We start from the raw sequence: 21,283 nt of genomic DNA, 5'->3' as shown, positions 1-21,283 counted from the left end.
GGAACTCGACTATAGCGTTCTCTCTTGTTTATTTAAAAAAAATGTGCCTTAAAGTCAGGCAATGCACCCTAAAAGCAAGGCTACGGATCATAAATTCTACACAAACGCACCATGAAAATTTGTTTTCCCGTTACTCGTAGAGGAAAGGTATACCCTTTGTTGTAACTGGCAGAAGAAAGCGTTTCCGACCATATTAAGTATATATAAAATCAAGGGCGTATTGCCATGTTTTTGACCCTAATACTTTTTTATCTCGACGGGTAATTTGCATTAAAACTAAATACATTCTTATATAAACTAATTTAGCACACTTGCATGGTCAATTTTCTTTTCAAATCTTTCTTTCTTTTTCAGTTGTTAAAATGATTAGATCATTAATATTCTATTGCGGGGGTAGGTAACAAAGTAGAGAAAAAGTACCGTTATTTTCAACTCTCTAGCTGTAGTCCTTATTCTTTGCCAGCTAATTTTAAGGGTGTCTAGATAAAAACAAATGGCAAGGAAATAAGACAAAACCTAGAAAGATAACGATACATCTTATCTACTTAGTAACCTACCCCCACAGTAAAAGATTAGTGATCTAATCAATTTAACAACTGAAAAAATAAGCAAAAAAATCGAGCATGCATAGTGTGCTAAATTAGTCCCACCACCACTGTAAATATTATATATTGTATAATGTTTTGTGTCCAATTTGAAACGAGGACCTGTCTACAGAACTTATTTATATCCCATTTCATAAGATCTGATACTAGACTAAGGATGATTAATCCCTAACTCCATATGGGTATTTCTCTGATGTCGCATGCGACATTTGTACGCAATCAAACTAAAACAAGGGAGAACGCTATAGTCGAGTTCCCCGACTATCTGATACCCGTTACTCAGCTAGTGTAAGGGAGAAGGAGAGTCTTAAACACAGTTTTTGGCGGCTGTTAGGTGTTATAGTGGGCGTGGCAGAAAGTTTTTTGGCAAATCGATTGAAATTTACAAGACTAATACAAAAATGAAAAAATATCAAAACATTTTTCAAAAGTGTGGGCGTAGCAGCTTTGATCGGTTTGTGGGCGTTAGAGTGGGCGTGGCAACAAGTTTTTTGGCAAATCGATAGAAATTTACAAGACCAATACAAAAATGAAAAAATATCAAAACATTTTTCAAAAGTGTGGGCGTGGCAGCTTTGGGCGGTTTGTGGGCGTTAGAGTGGGCGTGGCAACAGGAATCGACAAACTTGCGCTGCGTCTATGTCTCTGGAGCTTTAGCTTTTGTAGTTCCTGAGATCACAGCGGTCATACGGACGGACAGACAGACGGACAGACGGACATGGTCATATCGACTCGGCTATTGATCCTGATCAAGAATATATATACTTTATATGGTCGGAAACCCTTCCTTCTGCCTGTTACATACTTTTCAACGAATCTAGTATACCCTTTTACTCTACGAGTAACGGGTATAAAAATTTTGTACATACCATGTCGCACGCGACTCACTTTTAACAATTTTCAAAAACAACGATGTGCGTATAATTAAAAAAACTGTATTTTCTTAAATTTGATGTCCAAATATACATTTGTTTGGACACAAGATTGGAAAATCACTGGACAAAAACTTTAACAAATGTTCTTTTTCGATGTCGCACGCGACATTAATAAAAACTGATAAGCCTATGAGAAATTTACCGTAACTAGCTATCGCATGGTTTCTTTCATATTTTGTATATGTATATTCTTTAACTATATAGCTAGATGTAAATTAGGGTATATCGATCTTAGGGACTCTCTTTCAGAAACATATTCAAATCAAAACGTATACTATAAATGTATTAAACAGAACTTTTGCACTTCTTCGGCTTTGCATCGAAATATTTTAAAATGTGTTACGATTAAATAAATATATAAATAAAACGATTAAAAAAAAGTGATTATATTAGTTAAATTTACTTTATTTTTTATACATATACATGAAAAACCCCACTTTTATAGACTTCGAATTTTTTGACGGCGGTTGTACTCTCTGGAGAATTGCTCATATTATGGCTGACAGCAAAGATTGGTTGCCTAAATGTTAAATATACACATTTGCCGATTAGGACGATGAGGGTGGGCACTTGGTGGTCGTAGCTGTGACAGGAGCTGGGCACACGTAATGCCAAATATTGGAGTTAGGTGGGAATGGGGATGAGAGAAGGGTAGCTTGTAGCAAACTCTATGTATGTGCCTATGTGAATGTTTGCCCAAACTCTGACAGGCGCCGAAAGATAGTGAGATCCACGGGAAGGGCAAACAGATCACCATTAAGTTGACACATCTGCATATGTAATTTAATTAGGTGGCTGCTCTAATCAGCCGAATCGCCTCTCAGTGACGTTATAAGCAAACGCAGCATTTTGGGAACAACCGATGGCCATAAATTTTAGAATAATAGAAATCCGAAGCCATTACATAGCAACAGTTTCTGAGTATCCAGATGTAATGAAAGTACACTTTCCTGTTCAGAATTCATACTCACACAGACAGTTTTTGGCGGTTTGTGGGGGTTGGAGTGGGCGTGGCAAATCGATAGAAACTTAGAAGGGTAACAAAAATGCTTTTATAGTTACTGAGATTTCGGCGTTCATACGGACGGACAGACAGAAGGACGGACTTTCAGACAGACGGATAGACAGACATGACCAGATTGACTCGTATATTGATCCTGATCAAGAATATATACAATTTAAATAGTCGGAACGGCTAACTTTTGGCGAGTGTGATTGGTACCCGCGACGTAGGGTGCCGCATTGGTTCGGGTGCGCAGGCACCAGGGTGTTTGCAGACACCCGAATATTTTGAGCTGGTGTTTGTTTGTACCCGCGAAGACCGGTGTGAGTGGCACCCGCACTCAAAATAGTTGAGTGTGATCAGGGTGGCAAAAAATGCATCTCTTGCAGTTCTCTGTCAGGAACTACTAAAGCTAGAAAGATTCGACATACAGACTCCAAAAACATAGACGCAGCGCAAGTTTGTCGATTCATGTTGCCACGCCCACTCTAACGCCCACAAACCGCCAAAAACTGCCACGCCCACACTTTTGAAAAATGTTTTGATATTTTTTCATTTTTGTATTGGTCTTGTATATTGCTATCGATTTGCCAAAAAACTTTTTGCCACGCCCACTCTAACGCCCACAAACCGACCGAAGCTGCCACGCCCACACTTTTGAAAAATGTTTAAATATTTTTTTCATTTTTGTATTAGTCTTGTAAATTTCTATTGATTTGCCAAAACACTTTTTGCCACGCCCACTCTAACGCCCACAAACCGCCCGAAGGTGCCACGCCCACACTTTTGAGACATGTTTAGATATTTTTCCATTTTTTTATTAGTTTTTTAAATTTTTATCGATTTGCCAAAAAACTTTTTGCCACGCCCACTATAACGCCCACAAACCGCCAAAAACTTGAAGACTCTCCTTCGCACTTCCACTAGCTGAGTAACGGGTATCAGATAGTCGGGGAACTTGACTATAGCGTTCTCTCTTGTTAAATCTACCTTAGTTATTTGTTTCTAATTAGTTTTCTGTATGTATATATTCTTGATCATGATCGCTAGCAAAGTCAATCTGGCTATGTCCGTCTGTCTGTATGAGCGCCGCGATCTAAAGAACTTAAAAGTAAATTCTATCGGTATGCCAAAAATTATATCGCCACGCCCGTTCTAACAAATGAGCAAATGAACCCAAAAAAATTAGCCTTATATTGTCGACTATGTATTTTCACTTATTTGTTTTAAATACAACGATTGACTTTCCCGTCACGAAATCCCTTCAAGCGGAACCTGCATACACCTCTCAAATTATTAGAGTAATATCACTACCCGACTTGTACACATTTTTGGTTATTTGGTTAGTTTAATTGGACAAAATGCAGACCTCCGGACGTGGTGCAGACCACTTCAACTTCATTACGCGGACGGACCGCAAAAGTCTGCACACCCAAATCGGTATGCTGGTGAACAAGGCGAAACAGGTGGCCGCGGCAGAGCTGCAGGAACGGAGCAGAAGGCTGAAGATCATGCTGGATGAGGAGGACAAGCGGTACGAGGAGGAGTTTTCAAACACGGTAAAGACCCGGATCGACCAGGACATCAAGGAACGAAAGGAGCACCTCCACGCCATCAAGGAGCAGGTGGCCAAGCAGCAGAAAAAGTTCCTCGAGGAAAAGCACATTCAGCAGGTCATGCTCGACTGCTACGAGATCCGCGAGGCACTTCGGCAGCAGGACCTCGTGGAGACGAAGATAGTCCAGGAGGAGCAAATTCTGGAGAATCAACGGAAGAAGCAGCGCGAGTGCCAGCAAGATAATTATTGGCTGGAGCTGAATCGCCGCCGGTGGGCCCAGTTCGACTGCAACCAAGCGGAGGAGAATCTGAGGCGCCACCAGATGCAAGAACAAGTAAATCATGTCCTGGCCGTCCAAGTAGCTGAGCACGAGGAGAAGCGCAAGGCGACGATGGCTGAAAGGATGGAAGACGAGCGGTTACTCAATTCTCTTCTGGAGGAGATCCGCTTGGAGGCGTTTGAGAAGGAGCACCAGCCTGCGTCAGTTGACCAACTGGCCTACCAAAACGATTTGCTGAAAGAGATCGAGCGAAAAAAATGCGCCCGCCTGACGGAGTGGGAGGTGGACAAGGCAGACCACATGGCCTTCTGCCGGGAAACGCAACGATTGCAGGCCGAAGGCCTGGCCAAGATTGCTCAGTCTAAGAAGAATCTTAACCGAGCTACTTTGGAATACCTTGCCTACCTTCACCGCATGCAATCTCTTGAATTGGGAATCGAGAAGATGATGGACGAGCGCATTGCCGATCTCTACCAGCTGGATATGTGCACCAAGGTCAACATCACAGAAAGGATACGACTGAAGCGGGAGGCTGCAGAAAAGTGCCACAAGATCCTCCGGAAACAGATCTGCGAGGACTTCGAACGTCGAATCCGGTCTGATGCTGAACTTCGGGAAGACAAAATTTTGGAGAATCGCTTTGTTCATCCAGAGGTTACTCATGAAATGATTGTGTGCCGCCAGATACAGCACAAAGCAGACTTGGATGCACAAATCAAAGAGATGAAGCGTATCCAGGTGGAGGAAGAGAAACTATTTGATAGTCGCCTTATGGCCGCTGTCGATAATCCTGTCCTCTGCAAAAGATTAGCTAAGAAGATTTTGGACAATGGCATTGATTACCTTGCTCCGCATCCAAACTGGCGGATTATAGCCTGTAATCCCAATAAGTACATCCCCAGACCTCCGGCCACCGATCACGATTTTAATGCCAGAGTAGTCGGTGCTAGTGTGGACAAATGTCCTTGCCCCAAAGAAGCCAAAAAGCACTGCGGCTTCATGGCTGAACTAGCTAAGCAGGATGTACCTCCTGAGGGAGCCAAGAACCATGTGGAAGCCGCTATGTTCGATCCGGCCCAGAAACCACAAAAATCTGCATTTCGGAATTGCCACTGTAAATTCTATTAATTTGTTTGGAAGGCAGTATTATAAAAGTAACTTGAAATTGAGTTTGAAGTTAGCACTTGAGTCTATACAATAAATAATTAAGTTAAATAATTATATTTAACCGCTCTATTTTTTTTAAATTCTTGGTTAGGCAGCATTCTTTGTAAACCAAGTCTAATAGCCCCAACATTTCATGCATTAAGCTCATTGACGAAACATTTAATTAATTGCATTCGTAATTTTTAGAAGATACGCCCAATTGCCAAACTGGTTTTTATATTCTCATAAAATGCTTACCCAAAATCTCCCTACAAATCAAACTTTACGTGCGTGCATATAAATTTAAACGGCCTAAAAAGGAGCCATTAGAAAAATTAACCCTAAAAATTGATCATAATTACACCCGTTACTCATAGAGTAAAAGGGTAATAAGATTCCTTAAAACGTATGTAACAGGCAGAAGGAAGCGTTTCCGACCATATAAAGTATATATATTCTTGATCAGGATCAATAGCCGAGTCGATCTGGCCACGTCCGTCTGTCCGTCCGTCTGTCTGTCCGTATGAACGTCGAGATCTCAGGAACTACAAAAGCTAGAAAGTTGAGATTAAGCATACAGACTCCCAAGACATAGAAGCAGCGCAAGTTTGTCGATTCATGTTGCCACGCCCACTCTAACGCCCTCAAACCGCCCAAAACTGCTACGCCCACACTTTTGAAAAATGTTTGGATATTTTTTCATTTTTGTATTAGTCTTGTAAATTTCTATCGATTTGCAAAAAAACTTTTTGCAATGCCCATTCTAACGCCCACAAACCGCCAAACACTGTCGGTGTTGAAAACTCTTTCCCGCACTTCCACTAGCTGAGTAAAGGGTATCAGAAAGTCGGGGAACTCAACTATAGCGTTCTCTTCTGTTTTGCTTACTTTTGGGGTGGATTTTCTTGAGTTAGAAAAAAAGGTTCTTAATTTTATTATGATTTGTCCTAAATATAGAGCAAGTGTTTCTTAATTCTAGGGTACCTTTTCCCTTGTTTTAGGGTAAGTGGACATTAAACTAGGACACAATTTTCTAATATGTATGCCGATTTTTCTTGCATTTAGGGGTACTTTCACTAAAGTTAAGGTGCACTTTTCTAAAATGAAAGGCAATTTAAAAAATTTTGAAAACAATTTTCTAAATTATTCCAAATAAAATAATGTATTTTTGTTTTTATATTTTTATTAGATGTATTTGTTTTTATTTACGTTTTTTAATAATGCTTTTATAAATAAATGTGGGCGTTGCAAAAAGTTTTTTTGCAGAACGATACAAATTTACAATACTAATGAAAAAATGGAAAAATATCAAAACATTTTTCAAGTGTGGGCGTGGCAGTTTTGGGCGGTTTGTGGGCGTTAGGGTGGGCGCATTTTTTTTAGGGCGAGTTTCGAAGGCAGGACATTTTTTTTATGAGTGTACGTCCTCTTAAATGTGTGAGCCCGATGGCCTTTTCTTTTCAAATTGGTCGGTAATGATCTTTATTTACCAAATACATTGGATATTAGATAGATTGGATCAAATCCGGTTAGAAATCCACTTTGACTAGTGGATTGCACTGCAGTGGCGCACAAAAATGCAATTCAATTTCTACATCACTGCCTTATTTTTCTCACACCCTTTCAGACGACAATTGGGGCCTAGGATTAGCCATTGCCACCAACTTGCATGTGCCGTATCGCATTGAAATTGGCAGGACAATACGTGACCTGCATTTGCAGGATAAGCCGGGCAAAGGTAAGTATCATCTCTGCTGGTGACTTGGCCTACTGCACTGAGAAAAATCAAACACTTAAAATTGGAGCTGAATTATTTTTCTATCTGAGAGAAGAAATCTATTATCGATAATTATCAACTTACTTATAATTAAATCCAAATTAAATGTTCTTTATAAAGTTTTTAATATAGCAGACAGTCTTGCATTTTTCGATTACCTAACCTAGTCTTAGATTTTTAATCAAATTAATAAACTTAAAATAAACAAATTCGCTTAATAATAATAATAATTGTTGTGATGCGCCTTTATATAAAGGTTATTTTATATATAAATTATATACATATATATATGTATATTATAATATATATATTACTTTTATATATAAAGGTTACACGAGTTATATTTCTTAGAAAAAGCCATCTTTGATCTTAATCGCATTAACCTTGTAAAATTTACTTCTCGATGTGAAGCAGTTATTCATGTGTGGTTCCTGTTGTGAAAACTCATAGCATTCGGTTTTCAGCAATTATTGTCACAGCACCGCTGAACGATGAGAGCACCACGCTCATGTTGTCCACCATCGATTTGAAGTGGACGGAGCAGGCAAGAAAGGAAGGTTATGGGTCAGAGCCCAGGAGGCAGCACACAAAAATCCTACTCATCGACATGGCGGGCAGCTCATTGGACACCCAGCATGGGTTCTATAAATATTTGGCTCGAATAGGTGGGTCCCGAACTAAAGCCTTCGCACACAGCACTGGTTCTCCGGCCGAAATGGTTAGCAGCAATCTGTTGGTGCTGACTCTGCTAAACGACAGACATCGACACTTTCTGAATGCGGCCGGACTAATGGCAAAAATGCAGAATTTTCGCACGTCTCTCAATGACAACTACAAGGATCCACCACCCTTCGGACATCGCAATGCCAGCCTGAACAAGCTGTATCCGTACCGCAATCTCTTCCCGCTCTTTAATACGATAGTAACAACCTCTACCCAATCGGCCACTTCAGAAACCAGTCCCCAATATGATTTTGTGGTGCTAGACATCGTTAGGGACGCCCAGGTGGCTACTTACAAGTGGCGCCCACTGCTTATTCTTGAGAGCGACAGAGTAAGTCAAGGAGATGGGTTGAATGATGAAGGTAGTGGCTCTTATATCACCCACTCGATACACCCTGCTTACGACGAGTGGTTGCTGGTCAGCCGTGTCCTCCTGTGGCAGTGCGGTGCCATCTGCTGGACCATCGCGGCGATCTGCGTGGGCCTACTGGTAATCATAATCGCTGGCATTGTAGCCGGTGGAATCGCCATGAGGTAAGTTGCCTGCCAATTTAACTTTAATTTGTATATCATTAGCGGGAACTTTGACTAACCGTACTACCCAGACTCACTGGGTTTGTGAAGGTTTTTATGATTATTTTAGTAGCTTTGGCTTATAGAATATTATTCAACAGTACTTATGTATGTATGTATGTATGTATATAGGGGTAGGGACCGAATTCGATTATGTGCAAATACATTTTCCGCATGACATGTTCTTGTATTCAAGAAACACCTCATTTTCATTCTGTCTCACTTTTCAATTCAATAAAACAAAGGGTATATAACAAACTTTAAAAATTTAATTTTTTATTATTTGACAAGTTTTGGGAAGTTGTCTACAAGTACAAAGCGGCCTACATGCTTACATACATTTTTTCAGTTTAAAAAAAAATAAAAAAAAAATTAAACTATTATATACTAAATAATAGTTAATAAATTAATAATAAATAATAATAGTTTCTTTAAAGCTAAAACTCTTTAAATTGTGATTTTATGACCTAATCCATAAATTTTGGGTCAAATACCTTACGGTGCATAGCTTATGTACAAAAAGAGAGTACCCATTCTAAATTGTAGATAACTAATGAAAGCAAATTTGCACGTGGTTCCGTTTTAAAAAATTGGCAGAAAGCACAAAATCACTAGCCCAATTAATCTGGCCATGTCCGCCTACTCGATCTCAGGAACTATAAAAGTTAGTTGGGACGTAGCATTGCAGATTTCAGAAAAAGTTTGTTTCCATATGTGGTCACGCCTACACTATGCTCTATCGATTTAACAATAAACGTTTTGCCACGCCCACACACATTTTACCCACAAAAATAATACAACCCCCCCCCCCCCACACTTTTGAAAAATTTGTGAATTTTTTTCATTATTTATTAATTCATTATTTGTCTTTCCCGACCGCCTCCCACACGCTGACTAGCGGGTATCTGATAGTCGGGAAACTTGACCTTAGCATTAAATCTTTTTTAATAAATACTTATACTTACTACAAGATATAAAAGATCTGGATTGCCGTAGCTAGGTGTTTTTTTTTTTGTGTTGTATTCCTTATGCTTTTAAGTATATTCGTTAGCAAACTACTATAGTAGCATTAAATTACCATATTTAACTTGCAAAAAAAATTGAAAATTACTGATGTGTGGTACGACAAATCAGTCACAGAAATGTTTTTATTGTCAATGACTAAAATTAGAACTGCGCAGAATTTTTTCTATGATCCTCGATATTCAAGTTTGAAATCCAGTTCACAAACACCACACATGTGCCCAAAAGCTTTTCTTGCCAAGGCTTTGACCTTATTTGGCCGCAACCACGTGGCAATGTCTTCTGCTGGTCAAACTTGCTGCCTGAACTTGCACTTGTAAAGGCTTCTCTTTTGTATTGGACCCGGACCAGGATCAGGGACAGCAAACTTGCGCCGCGAAACAACAACTTTTTTAAAATCTACATACTTAAACTCAAGCTTTAATAGTTCCTGAGATATTGACGCTTATACACCAGAGATAAAGTCCAGATGGACGAACGGACTAATATACCATTTTAGTCTACGCGTAGCAGGTATAAATAGTTGTATAACAAGAGCTATGTTTTTTTCAGTAATAATTATGGTAGTATAGATTGATACCATAAATTGTTTTTAGTTCCTTTTTTATACGAAATATTTAAATTTGAAGTATTTACCTGGAAGCAATTTTATTTAACTTAACTGAATCATTATTTAGTTCCTGTAATATAAAACATTTCTATTGTTTACCTACCTTGTTTCTACCTACCTTATTAAAAAAAAATACGATTTCATAAAAGTGTAAATGGGATACTTACAAAATTTTTATATTCCGCACAGAAACTACTTCTTACGTAAGCGTCTCTCTAATGGCCCAAACAAAATAGTCCTTTCAGCCAGCGATTTTGTTTTCCCAGTGGATTCTCGAAGAGTAAGCTCCCTATCCCAATTCTTTACTTTTTAAAAAACCTCCATATTTTTCGATATTAGGTCGATGAGGGCATAGAGGCCATGCTATGCTGTTGGCTGCAGCAGCTGCAGGAGTTTGGGGGCCCGGAAGTAGACAAGCCGGATCTCCTTAAAGGTTCCATTGGCTCCCTAAAGAATCTAGGATTCGTGATTCCTGGTGCAGCCGCTCCGGGCTCGGCTGGAGCCATCACTGGCACTGGCACTGGCAGCCTAGCAAGGCACAATCCTGCCCATTTGGACATGAGAGCTCGGTATAATGGAGATCTCGTGCAACTGAAGGAGGTGCATATAAACGGATCTGCGGAACTGCGCACCAAGGCAATGGATCTACTCGTAATGGCCCATGGTCTAAGGCACGAAAATATAAACCCGCTAATTGGTTGGCTATCTGATCCCAACCGTACGGCTATGGTCTTTGATTACTGCTCCAGAGGATCGCTACAGGATGTGCTTATCATGGATGAGATCAAGCTGGACTGGTCGTTTCGCTTGAGCTTACTTACGGATCTGGTTAGGGGGATGCGATACCTACACTCCTCACCTTTGAGAGTTCATGGCGCCTTGACCTCAAGAAACTGCGTGGTGGATGCCCGATGGGTTCTGAAAATCACCGATTATGGGTTGAATTCTTTTTACGAATCGCAGGGACTTCCGCCAAGACCCAGAAGTGCCAAAGAGCTGTTATGGACAGCTCCAGAGCTCCTTCGAAACGCGAAGCACCACCAGCATCAGCACCACCATCAAAATCAGCACGGCCGCATTCAATTGGGAACCCAACTTGGAGACGTATATTCCTTTGGAATCATCATGCAGGAGGTGGTAGTCAGGGGAGAACCCTACTGCATGCTCTCCCTCTCTCCGGAGGAAATAATACTCAAAATTAAAAAGCCTCCGCCTCTGATACGGCCGTCCGTTTCCAAGGGAGCCGCTCCACCGGAGGCCATCAATATCATGCGCCAATGCTGGGCCGAACAGCCTGATATGCGTCCTGACTTTAACTCGTAAGTAATACCCACAGAATATTGGAAGACCACTTTTAAATATGTTTAAAAGTAGGTAAGAGGTAGATGAAAGCGTTTCTGACACTATATTGTATATATATCTGGCGTTTCGGTCTGTCCGTCCCTCATATAGCGACTACAGCACAATTAACAAATGAAAAGGAAATTTGTTAAACTTCGTTTTTCTTGAATTTATATTATCATTGCAAGGATATATTAGCCTTAACTTTTTTTTAATATTCGTTATATGTATCATGGCTCTTTATTTCCTCTTGTATCTTTCGTAGAGTAAAAGGGTATACTAGATTCGTTGAAAAGTATGTAACACGCATACCATATTAAGTATATATATTCTTGATCAGGATTAATAGCCGAGTCGATCTGGCCATGTCCGTCTGTCCGACCGTCTGTCCGTCCGTCTGTCCGTCCGTATGAACATCGAGATCTTAGGAACTACAAAAGCTAGAAAGTTAAGATTAAGCATACAGACTCCCAAGACAGCAGAAGCAGCGCAAGTTTGTCGATTCATGTTGGCACGCCCACTCTAACGCCCACAAACCGCCCAAAACTGCCACGCCCACACTTTTGAAAAATGTTTTAATACTTTTTGATTTTGTATTAGTCTTTTAAATTTCTATCGATTTGCAAAAAAAACTTTTTGCAATGCCCACTCTAACGCCCACAAACCGCTAAAAACTGTCAGTGTTAAAAACTCTCTCCGGCACTTCCACTAGCTGAGTAACCGGTATCAGAAAGTCGGGAAACTCGACTATAGCGTTCTCTCATGTTTAGGGTTTATGAGCGCTTCAAGATGCTGAACCATGGACGCAAAGTAAACTTTGTGGACACGATGTTCCAAATGCTCGAGAAGTACTCGAATAACTTGGAGGAGTTGATTCGGGAACGCACTGAACAACTGGACATTGAACGAAAAAAGACTGAACAGCTGCTGAATCGCATGTTACCAAGGTAAGACACTGTCGATCCATAAATAGGTCCAACACTATATATGTTATGTTATCAAACCGTTGTATACAGCTCGGTTGCTGAAAAACTGAAGATGGGGTTGGCCGTCGATCCGGAAGAATTTTCCGACGTAACCATATACTTTAGTGACATTGTTGGTTTTACAACAATCGCCGCCCATTGCAGTCCAGTTCAAGTTGTGGATTTGCTCAACGATCTCTATACGATTTTCGATGCCACAATCAACGCCTATAATGTGTATAAGGTAAGGGAACGAGTTTTTGGATGATATAATTAAAAACTTATTTTGGTTATTATTTTTCCTTGGACCACAAATTGAGTAATGCACGATAAAGGCATTTTACATTTCCGTTAACAAGACTGCGGGTACCTTTTTGGATCTGAAAAAAGCTCACAAAAATTCCCAACCACAGTTCTCTATACCTCTCTTAAGTTGCCTGAATTTTGCTCGCTTGCTTTACAGGTATAAGAATGACATTAATCGTTATTTGATTCCTTTTCCACTTCTTTGATCAGGTGGAGACAATCGGCGATGCATATATGGTGGTTAGCGGTCTACCCGTGAAAATACCCGACCATGCCGAGCAGATAGCTACCATGGCCTTAGATCTTCTGCATCAAAGTGGTCGTTTTAATGTAAAGCATCTTCCCGGAGTTCCACTCCAATTGAGAATCGGCCTCCACACGGGTCCCTGTTGCGCCGGAGTGGTAGGTCTCACTATGCCCAGGTACTGCCTATTTGGAGACACAGTAAACACGGCATCGAGAATGGAGTCGACAGGTAATTGCAGATTCACGTTACTAAGTCGCCACACTTTAAACTAACGATATGTGCTTTTGAGGATCCTCCTGGCGCATCCATATGTCCCAGGAAACACGGGATCGACTGGAGGCTCGGGGTGGCTATGACATCGAGCCAAGAGGTCTCATCGACATCAAGGGAAAGGGCATGATGAACACCTTCTGGCTGCTGGGAAAGAAAGGATTCGAAAAGCCTCTGCCGGCACCGCCTCCTGTTGGGTGAGAATATTTCAATACAAATAAATATAAGTGATTATAGCATCTTGACAATCAAACGGTATTTGAAGGAAGGTTCCCATAGATACTATGAATTTCCCGATTCTCGATTGATCGCATTTTATTTTTTATCACAGTAAGAAACATGTTTATACCCGTTATATATCTGTATATCCGGCTGTCCGCTGAGATCTCAGGAACTAATAAAGCTAGAAAGTTTAGATTAAGCACATATGTAGACTCCAGAGACAGAAACGCAGCGCAAGTTTGTCGATTCATGTAGCCACGCCCACACTTTTGAAAAATGTTTTGATATTTTTTCATTTTTGTATTAATCTGGTAAATTTCTATCGATTTGCCTAAAAACTTTTTGCCACGCCTACTCTGACGCCCACAAACGGCCCAAAGCTACGACGTCCACACTTTTGAAAAATGTTTTGATATTTTTTCATTTTTGTATTAGTCTTGTAAATTTTTATTGATTTGCCAAAAAACTTTGTGCCACGCCCACTCTAACGCCCACAAACAAAACTGTCAGTGTAGAAGACTCTCTTTCGCTTCCACTAACTGAGTAACGGGTATCAGATAGTCGGGAACTCGACTATAGCGTTGTCTGTTGTTTTTTTTTTTGACATCTCGTCTTGAAACAAACAATACAATATATTGTTGAATGATTAATGAAATATTTATCTTTTGACTTCTGCATTCCTTAAATATCACTAGAGAATCTCACGGGTTTGTTGATCTCTTATCTATACTTTTTTGGTAATACTGATTATTGGTATTCCGCAGATTGGATGAGTCCCTTATACGTAACTCAATAACGCTGAAGGGACAGGCAAACAAATCTCGGACGAGCACAAATCCCTCCTCTTCGCAGAGCTCCTCGCTGGCTGGGGAAACCGTCGAGGTGAAGGTCGAGATAACACCACCCACCAACGCAGACTTAGCCTACGGGGCGAATCTCCCCAACTCGTACTCCCTGGACTCCAATTCCACCAACACCATTAGCCCCAACGCCACCCTTTGTCCGGAGTTTCCAAGCAAAACAACCCCTAGCAGTACCAGTCCACAGTCGCGAAAGGTCTCCGAACTGACTCCAGAAAATCTACTTAACCCGAACAGCTTCAACCGGCTGCCGAGCTCCACGGGAGGATCCAGCTCCAGGCTGTACAAAAAGATTGAGGAGATGATGGACCTCAGTTCGCCATACAACCATTATAAATGCCTCAGTCCCAGCGAGAGCAACCTCACTCAGTTCTACGACGGGAAATACCTCTACGGCAGTGTGGCGGGCAGAGCGGGTGGTGGACAAGGTGGCGGAGGCACCTGCCCCTCGATGGCTTTGAGCGGAAGCGGGTGTGGGGGAGGAGCCTGTCGGTTCGACAGCAAGCCCGGCTCCAGTCGCCTTCTGCGTCGGCAGTTCAGCTTGGATCGCGACGACCAGCAGGCGAAGGGAGACCAGCAGCACCACCAGTACTCCCTGCAGGCAACAACCTACTCGGGCTTGGTGGGCGGTTGTGGTGGGGGTGTCAAAAGCTCCATGCTGGACATACCTCTTTTGCACGACACTAATCGCAGTCCCAAGGGAACGCTGACGCGGTCCCACAAGCAGAACTCCGCCTCTATCACTCAGGATCTGGAGAAGATCGAGGAGATCCCGCTGTCGCCGGCCTCCTCGCAACACCACAGTAGCCTGGACAGCAATTTAAACCGCAGTCCGCCCTCAAATCTGGAGGCGCAGTCGCCGCCGCTGGCGCCTCTGAGTTCGCCCCAGCTTTCCGCCCCCACATCGCCGGCCCCGTCGAGATCTTTGAACGGGATCTATGCCCAAAACAGCAATAGTGCCAGTTCCTATGGTGCAGTGAACAACAATAATAGCACCCATCCCAGCCAGGAGCTGACCCTTAATATAGAGCAGCTGCTGAGCAGATAGAGCACAATCTAAGCCCCCCAAAAAGGGCGCCGAACAAAGCTTTAGGTCTCATCCGAACCCAGTTTAAGTGTGCGAGTGTGTAAGTGGGCGGGAGGTCAAGCGGGAGAAATGTTGTTTAATACCCATGTTCCACTGACATCTACTCGTTATATATTTTCATAAAAGATGCCTTTAAAAATGTGGCTATGACTCGTGTGAGGGTGAATGTGCCAGTGGAACAAATGAAAAAATCAGTACTGCGATTTCTAAAGCTTATTTTTTGTCATCCATTTTCATACAATACTGTTGAAGATATTTCCGAACTGCAGACTTTTTCTACGCTCTTCGCCTAAATTCTAATGATTGTGAAATTCTAGTAGTTAAGTTGGTTGGGTGATTAGAAATTGTGGCAAAATAAAAAATTTGGTACCATAAGGAAGGGATACCATATAAATGTATTTACCAAAAGAGTAATAGTTTTTAGCAACTTTAGAAACTCGTTAATCCTATTTCAAATTAAGAAACTTTTAAATATGTATTCAAAATTTGAAAGTCTAACCCAATTTGGCGAAAAATCATCAGCGGACTATATATCCCCAACGATTCTTCCCAGGCCCAGAGTGCAATGTGAGTATGTGAATGATATAAATTTAAAATGTTGTGATGTAAAAGCAAAGTACCTCGATCCAGGGCAGCTTGCTTCTAGCTGCAATTAAAATTTAGTACAATTTAGTTCAAGATGTGACTAATAACCTAGTTCGCATCCCATGTTCTATAGCAAAAAACCTTCCGTTATTTATATAGATAAACGTTACTTATTTATATTCATTTTAGTTTACGAAAAGGTGTACTCAGTGTTCATATTAAATAGCTTAAATTCCTCTAGTTCAAAAATAGTTCAATGCAATTGCTAAATGCTTAATGTATTTGGTTAATTTGACATGTAATTATGTATGTGAACTTTATTTTAATTTATATTTTATATTTAAATTTATTTTAAAACTTCGTATATAGAAGACAGGTAACAGAAGAAAGAATTATTATACACTTTTCAACAAGAACTCAAACTAAAACAAAAAAAATTGTAATAAAAATGTCTGCATACTGAATATCTGATCTTCAAATGCTAACTGTTCTTTTGTTTCACCCGTGTGGATTTTCAAATATATATACTTATAAATATGGGTACATAAAGTTCCTTTATACAGAAAAAAAATTAGATTAATTTTTAATAATAATTGAGAATATTATTGAATATAGTGGAAATCTAAAAATACCTATGAAATAAGAATCGCTTACGTGAATTTAGTTTTCTAAAGACAATCGTTGTTACTTTAAAGCAAAACCAAATGTAGAAAAATATTAAGGGTTTGTCTCCGTGCCATAATATATATTGTATATTTTCTAACCGCTCTACCATAGCCTAGTTGTATTGTAATCTCCACCTATCCTATGCGTATGTGTCAAAAATAAATAATAGAAGAAATTGAACTAATATCAATACTTATACAAAGTCTTTGCGTGTAAGTTTTGGGCGTGACAACGTCAGTCAACAAACTTGCGCTGCCGCCTATTTTAATTAGACGGACAAGGCTTTATCGAATTAGGGGTATACGAATTACCCTGTTCACAGTAAATTATTAAAAACCAACATTTTTTGTCTTTCGTTTGAAAGTATTATTTTTGTTTAGTATGTTTTTTTGTATTAGTTTGTATTTTTTTGTTTGTTTTTATTATGTTCTACAGCTTGAGATGGTTTCCTCTTGTTACTCTTCTCAAAAGTACATACATAATCAAGTGCTATTCGTCTTCTTCTTTGTCCTTGCGATACGATTTTTTCTTTTCGCTGCGACTAGAGGATCCGGTGTTGCTGGTGCTACTCTTGCTGCTTCGTTCGCTTCGATCTTTCTCACGGGACTTAGACTTTCGACGGCTGGACTTTTCGCGGGATCGTGAACGTTCTCGACGAGAGCTCTCTTTATCCTTTTCCTTCTCTTTATCCTTGTCCTTTTCCTTATCTTTGTCCTTCTCTTTATCTTTATCTTTCTCCTTTTCTTTATCTTTATCCTTATCTTTGTCACGAGAACGCTCTTTTTCGCGATGTCGTTCGCGTTCTTTTAGGTCACGTACCTTGCGCTTTTCTTCTTTCAACAGATGCAAATAGTCTTCAAAGTACTCCTCACGATAGGACGAGTCCAGTGCTCGGTACCTTGGATCCGCCTCAAACTTTTTCTTAATATCGTACCACCTGGTGTGCCTCTCGATGTCATGTCGCTCCCGCAGCATGTCAAGAAAGTCCTTTCTCAGCTGCATAAAAAATATAATAATATCTTCAAAATGTCGCATTTATAAACATACCTGATCTTTTTTTAGCAGTTTTTCCTTCTCGCGTCTTCTGCGCTCACGATCGTCGTCGTAGGCGCCACGATCTGAAATGTAGAAGACAAAAGACATTTTACTTTTAATGTATCTGTCCAGAACTGCGTTAGGATTGTCAGCTTTAAGCTTAATATATAACAATAATTTCAATATTAAATCGTACGAGTAGCTTAAAAATGTTAGTTTTGTACTTACCGCCTATGACCAATCTTTGTGGCGGTGCCACACTCGTTCTCATCTGTGGTGGCGCATTTGCTCCCATCATTATTCCTGGTGGCGGTCCCATGTCTGCAAGAAAAAATATAAATAAGCCGGGCATAGGACATTTTAAATCAAAATATACTGAACGCACTCATATTTGGAGGCATGCGCATGTTGGGTGGCATAATGCCGCGTAAATTGGGTGGCGGACCGCCCATCTGCGGCGGTGGCACACCCATCCCAGGAGGAGGTATGCCCAGTGGAGGCGTTTGCATATGCGCGTGACCTGGAGTTAGCTCTTTAATCCCACTGGGTACCCATCCGGCATTGTCATTGTTCCACTGCGACTCTTGTGTGGGCTCATAGCCGTAGTCAAAGGGTTCTGGCTCGTGAAAGAAGGGTTCGTCAGAGGCGCCGGGTAGTGGGAAGTTTGGCGGCATGGATCCCAAGCCACCACGAGAATACTCCCGGCACTCGGCGGTCATCACCTGAATGGCGTTCTCCTTAACGGCTCTCTCCCGATCACCCCCCCTATCACCACCAGTGGTTGAGATTGGTCTCGGCGGACGCTGCATTAATCCCATTCCGGATCGCGACTGGTGTTGCATCATAGGCGGCATTCCCGGTGGGGGCATTTGCATTCCGCTTTCTCCGCCCATTCCCACCATCGAGTGGATATTGTGCATTCCGGGAGGGCCCATGCCCATTCCGCCATCTGTGAGGATTCCAATAGGTGCATTTTGATTCACATTCTGAGTGAGGCTGGCCAGTCCGACACCGCTCTCCGCCACGCGGAAGCGTTTCTGGCGTTCACAATAAGCGCGCCACGTCTCTTCGTTAAATCCGTAGTTAAAGTAGTCAGTAATATCCGCTCCAGGCTTGCGCCACGGCTTCTCCTCAAGCGAATCAATACTGAACTCGTGCACGGCCACTCCGTTGATGGTGCCGGCACCTTCAAAGTCCTCGATGCTGAACTTTCCCGCCTGACCAGACGGCTTGGCCTTGTCTCCTGCAACACCAGTGCCTCCAGCCAACAGGTTGGGTCGCTGCTTGATGTTGTAGGTGCTGGGGGCCTGTTTAATGTCCCCGATAACCACATTGATATCGTCGTCCGAGTCGTCGTCTTCGTCATCATCGGACCCTGAGCCATTTCTTTCCCTCCTGACGGCAGGACCATCGCTCATCTCGTCGTCCTCTGGGTCTGGCGATGATCGGGCGTCCGCCCTATCCGCGCACCGACCACGATCCCGTTCTCTGTCGCGCTCCCTCCTGCTCCTGCTTTCCTTGCTGGGCAAAGCTTCCTCGTCCTCCTCCATTTCCTGCGCGGGATCGTCGAACTCCGAGTACTCGGGCACCTCTTCCTTTGGACAGCGCGGCGAGTCTTCAGCGGAATCAGTCCCTACCGAAGCGCCCATCTTTTCGCCGGCCACCAATTCAGCCAATGCCTGAGCCTCAGCCACCGACTCGTGTTCCGCCATCAGAGAATCCCCGCCGTTTCCCAGCTCTCCGGTAGTCGAGTCAGGATTCGAGGTTCCATATAGCCAGCTGTCCTCATTTGTGTCATCTGCCATTGTAGTTTCTCAGAAACGCGTAAACGGCAAGTCAGATTCCAAAGCGATTGACAAATATTTCACAAGAAACACAGCGCGCCAGTGTGACCACCCCAATAAATTAAAAATACCACCACCTCTCACAGTAAATATCATAATATAGTTCTGTTTCAATAAAAATATTATTTTTTACTTAATTAGATTTCTATATTAAGGCCTTGTATTCCGGCATTTCTAAAAAGACATTACAGAAAAAGGCACAAATTTTTGATTACAACAGTTTGGTTGAAGTCTTTAATCAGTAGTATTCGGTCGAAAAAAATACTAAATGCCGTCGAAGAAATATATAATTTTATACATTTCTTGAGCTATCGATCACTCTCGATAGACCACCGCGGCTTGTTTACATTTGTTTACAATCTGAAAATAGGTTTTGATCAGTCATAACTAATGCTACAGCAATAGCAGCTACCATAGCGGCAATTTAAATTGCTTATAAATTCTATGTTTACACACTAAGACATATACGGCTAAACATAGTTTATTATTTTTGGGCCACTTTCTATTTGCCTGAGTACTGGACCTTATACAGAACATAATTTTAAGTGAAAGTACAAATAACTTTAACATTTAAAAAATGTTTTACTTAATAAAAAATCAGAAATTAAAATGAAAACTTTAGCTAAATGGCTTACGTTTCAGATACTCCTCAAATGTTAAATATACTCGTTATTTGTAGAGTAAAAGTGTGTACTAGATTAGTTGAAAGGTATGTAACAGGTAGACAGGTATAGAGTATATATAGATATATTCTTGATTAGAATCATTAGTCGAGTCGATCTGGCCATGCCTGTCCAAACTATAAATGCTAGTTTACATAAGGCAGACTCCAGAAACATTGACGCAGCGCAATTTGGGTTCCTGATGTTTTCATGCCCACTTTAACGCCCAAAGGTGCCATTAATGTTCTCCCTTAAGGAACTCGATTATAGCGTTCTATCTTGATTCTTTTTATAAGTCCTGAAATAGAAAAGACTCGGGATAGTTTCCATTAGACGGATAAGGTTCTATCGACTCGGTTGTTGATCGCACATATCTCATCTATGGTTACTCGAGTACATTCCCGACGAGAGCTCTCTTTGTCATTTTCCTTCACTTAATTCTTGTTCTTTTCCGTCTCTTTATCCTTGTCGTTTTCCATATCTTTCTCCTTCTCTTTATCTTTATCTTTCTCCTTATCCTTGTCAAGAGATCGCTAGTCTTCAAAGTACTCCTCACGATAGACCGAGTCCAGTGCTCGGTACCTTGGATCCCCCTAGTGTGCCTCTTGATGTCATGTCGCTCCTGCAGCAGGTCAAGGAAGTCCTTTCTCAGCTGTATAAATAAGTATTATAATATCTCAAAAATTTCGCTTTTTAAAACATACCTTATCTTTTTTTTATAGTTTTTCCCTCTATCGCCTTCTGCGCTCACGATCGCCACGAACTGAAATGTAGAGGGCAAAAGACATATTACTTTCAATGTATCTGCCCATTGTCATCTACGGCGGCGCACTCATATTTGGGGTGTAAATTGGGTGGTGGACCGCCCATCTGCGGCGGTATGCCCGGTGGAAACTGCTGCACATGAGCTTAGTTAGCTTTTTTGTCCCATTGGGTACCCATCCGGCATTGTCGTTGTTC

The 21,283-nt window shown here is 41.4% G+C and overlaps 3 protein-coding genes across 6 annotated transcripts in view; 2 read left to right on the top strand and 1 right to left on the bottom strand.

Annotated features, from left to right (window-relative positions):
* The window catches only part of LOC6535305 (retinal guanylyl cyclase 2), a 62,502-nt gene extending 45,524 nt beyond the window's left edge, over nt 1-16,978 (top strand). For 2 of the 3 annotated variants that reach the window (XM_039376849.2, XM_039376850.2), the window contains exons 6-15: nt 7,155-7,265; nt 7,769-8,561; nt 10,423-10,513; nt 10,573-11,552; nt 12,345-12,521; nt 12,591-12,783; nt 13,056-13,320; nt 13,382-13,559; nt 14,280-14,291; nt 14,349-16,978. In XM_039376849.2, coding sequence (XP_039232783.1) covers nt 7,155-7,265; nt 7,769-8,561; nt 10,423-10,513; nt 10,573-11,552; nt 12,345-12,521; nt 12,591-12,783; nt 13,056-13,320; nt 13,382-13,559; nt 14,280-14,291; nt 14,349-15,492 — 3,944 coding nt within the window. In that variant the 3' untranslated portion in view covers nt 15,493-16,978. Of the gene's footprint in view, nt 1-7,154; nt 7,266-7,768; nt 8,562-8,599; nt 10,137-10,422; nt 10,514-10,572; nt 11,553-12,344; nt 12,522-12,590; nt 12,784-13,055; nt 13,321-13,381; nt 13,560-14,279; nt 14,292-14,348 lie in introns of those variants that run through there. The other variant, XM_039376851.2, reaches the window with a different exon arrangement.
* On the top strand, nt 3,764-5,609 carry LOC26536331 (trichohyalin). Its single transcript, XM_015191552.2, has one exon. It carries the CDS (start codon nt 3,905-3,907, stop codon nt 5,507-5,509), a length of 1,605 nt encoding a protein of 534 aa, XP_015047038.1. The 5' UTR covers nt 3,764-3,904; the 3' UTR covers nt 5,510-5,609.
* A 9-nt stretch (nt 16,979-16,987) lies between the features above and the next one.
* On the bottom strand, nt 16,988-19,744 carry LOC6535303 (pre-mRNA 3'-end-processing factor FIP1). 2 transcript variants are annotated; one of them, XM_039376855.2, is made up of 4 exons: nt 18,203-19,744; nt 18,049-18,138; nt 17,830-17,900; nt 16,988-17,778 (listed from the first exon to the last, which is right to left on the bottom strand). In XM_039376855.2, exons 1-4 carry the CDS (start codon nt 19,620-19,622, stop codon nt 17,272-17,274), a joined length of 2,088 nt encoding a protein of 695 aa, XP_039232789.1. In that variant the 5' UTR covers nt 19,623-19,744; the 3' UTR covers nt 16,988-17,271. The 2 variants fall into 2 exon arrangements, with proteins under 2 accessions (XP_039232789.1, XP_002095959.2); XM_002095923.4 differs by having other exon boundaries at nt 18,046-18,138; nt 18,203-19,737.
* Nucleotides 19,745-21,283: the final 1,539 nt, after the last annotated feature.

The sequence above is a fragment of the Drosophila yakuba genome, chromosome 3R (assembly GCF_016746365.2).
Source record: "Drosophila yakuba strain Tai18E2 chromosome 3R, Prin_Dyak_Tai18E2_2.1, whole genome shotgun sequence".
Classification (NCBI taxonomy): Eukaryota; Metazoa; Arthropoda; class Insecta; order Diptera; family Drosophilidae; genus Drosophila; species Drosophila yakuba.
This window is presented reverse-complemented; position numbering and strand designations above follow the sequence as displayed.

Coding starts and splice junctions, on each gene's coding strand:
- LOC26536331 (XM_015191552.2), top strand. CDS start 3,905: ATGCAGACCTCCGGACGTGGTGCAGACCACTTCAACTTCATTACGCGG.
- LOC6535303 (XM_002095923.4), bottom strand. CDS start 19,622: ATGGCAGATGACACAAATGAGGACAGCTGGCTATATGGAACCTCGAAT. Junction 17,901..18,045: donor ACAAAGATTGGTCATAGGCG/GTAAGTACAAAA, acceptor TCTACATTTCAG/ATCGTGGCGCCTACGACGAC. Junction 17,779..17,829: donor AACTGCTAAAAAAAGATCAG/GTATGTTTATAA, acceptor TTTTTTATGCAG/CTGAGAAAGGACTTTCTTGA.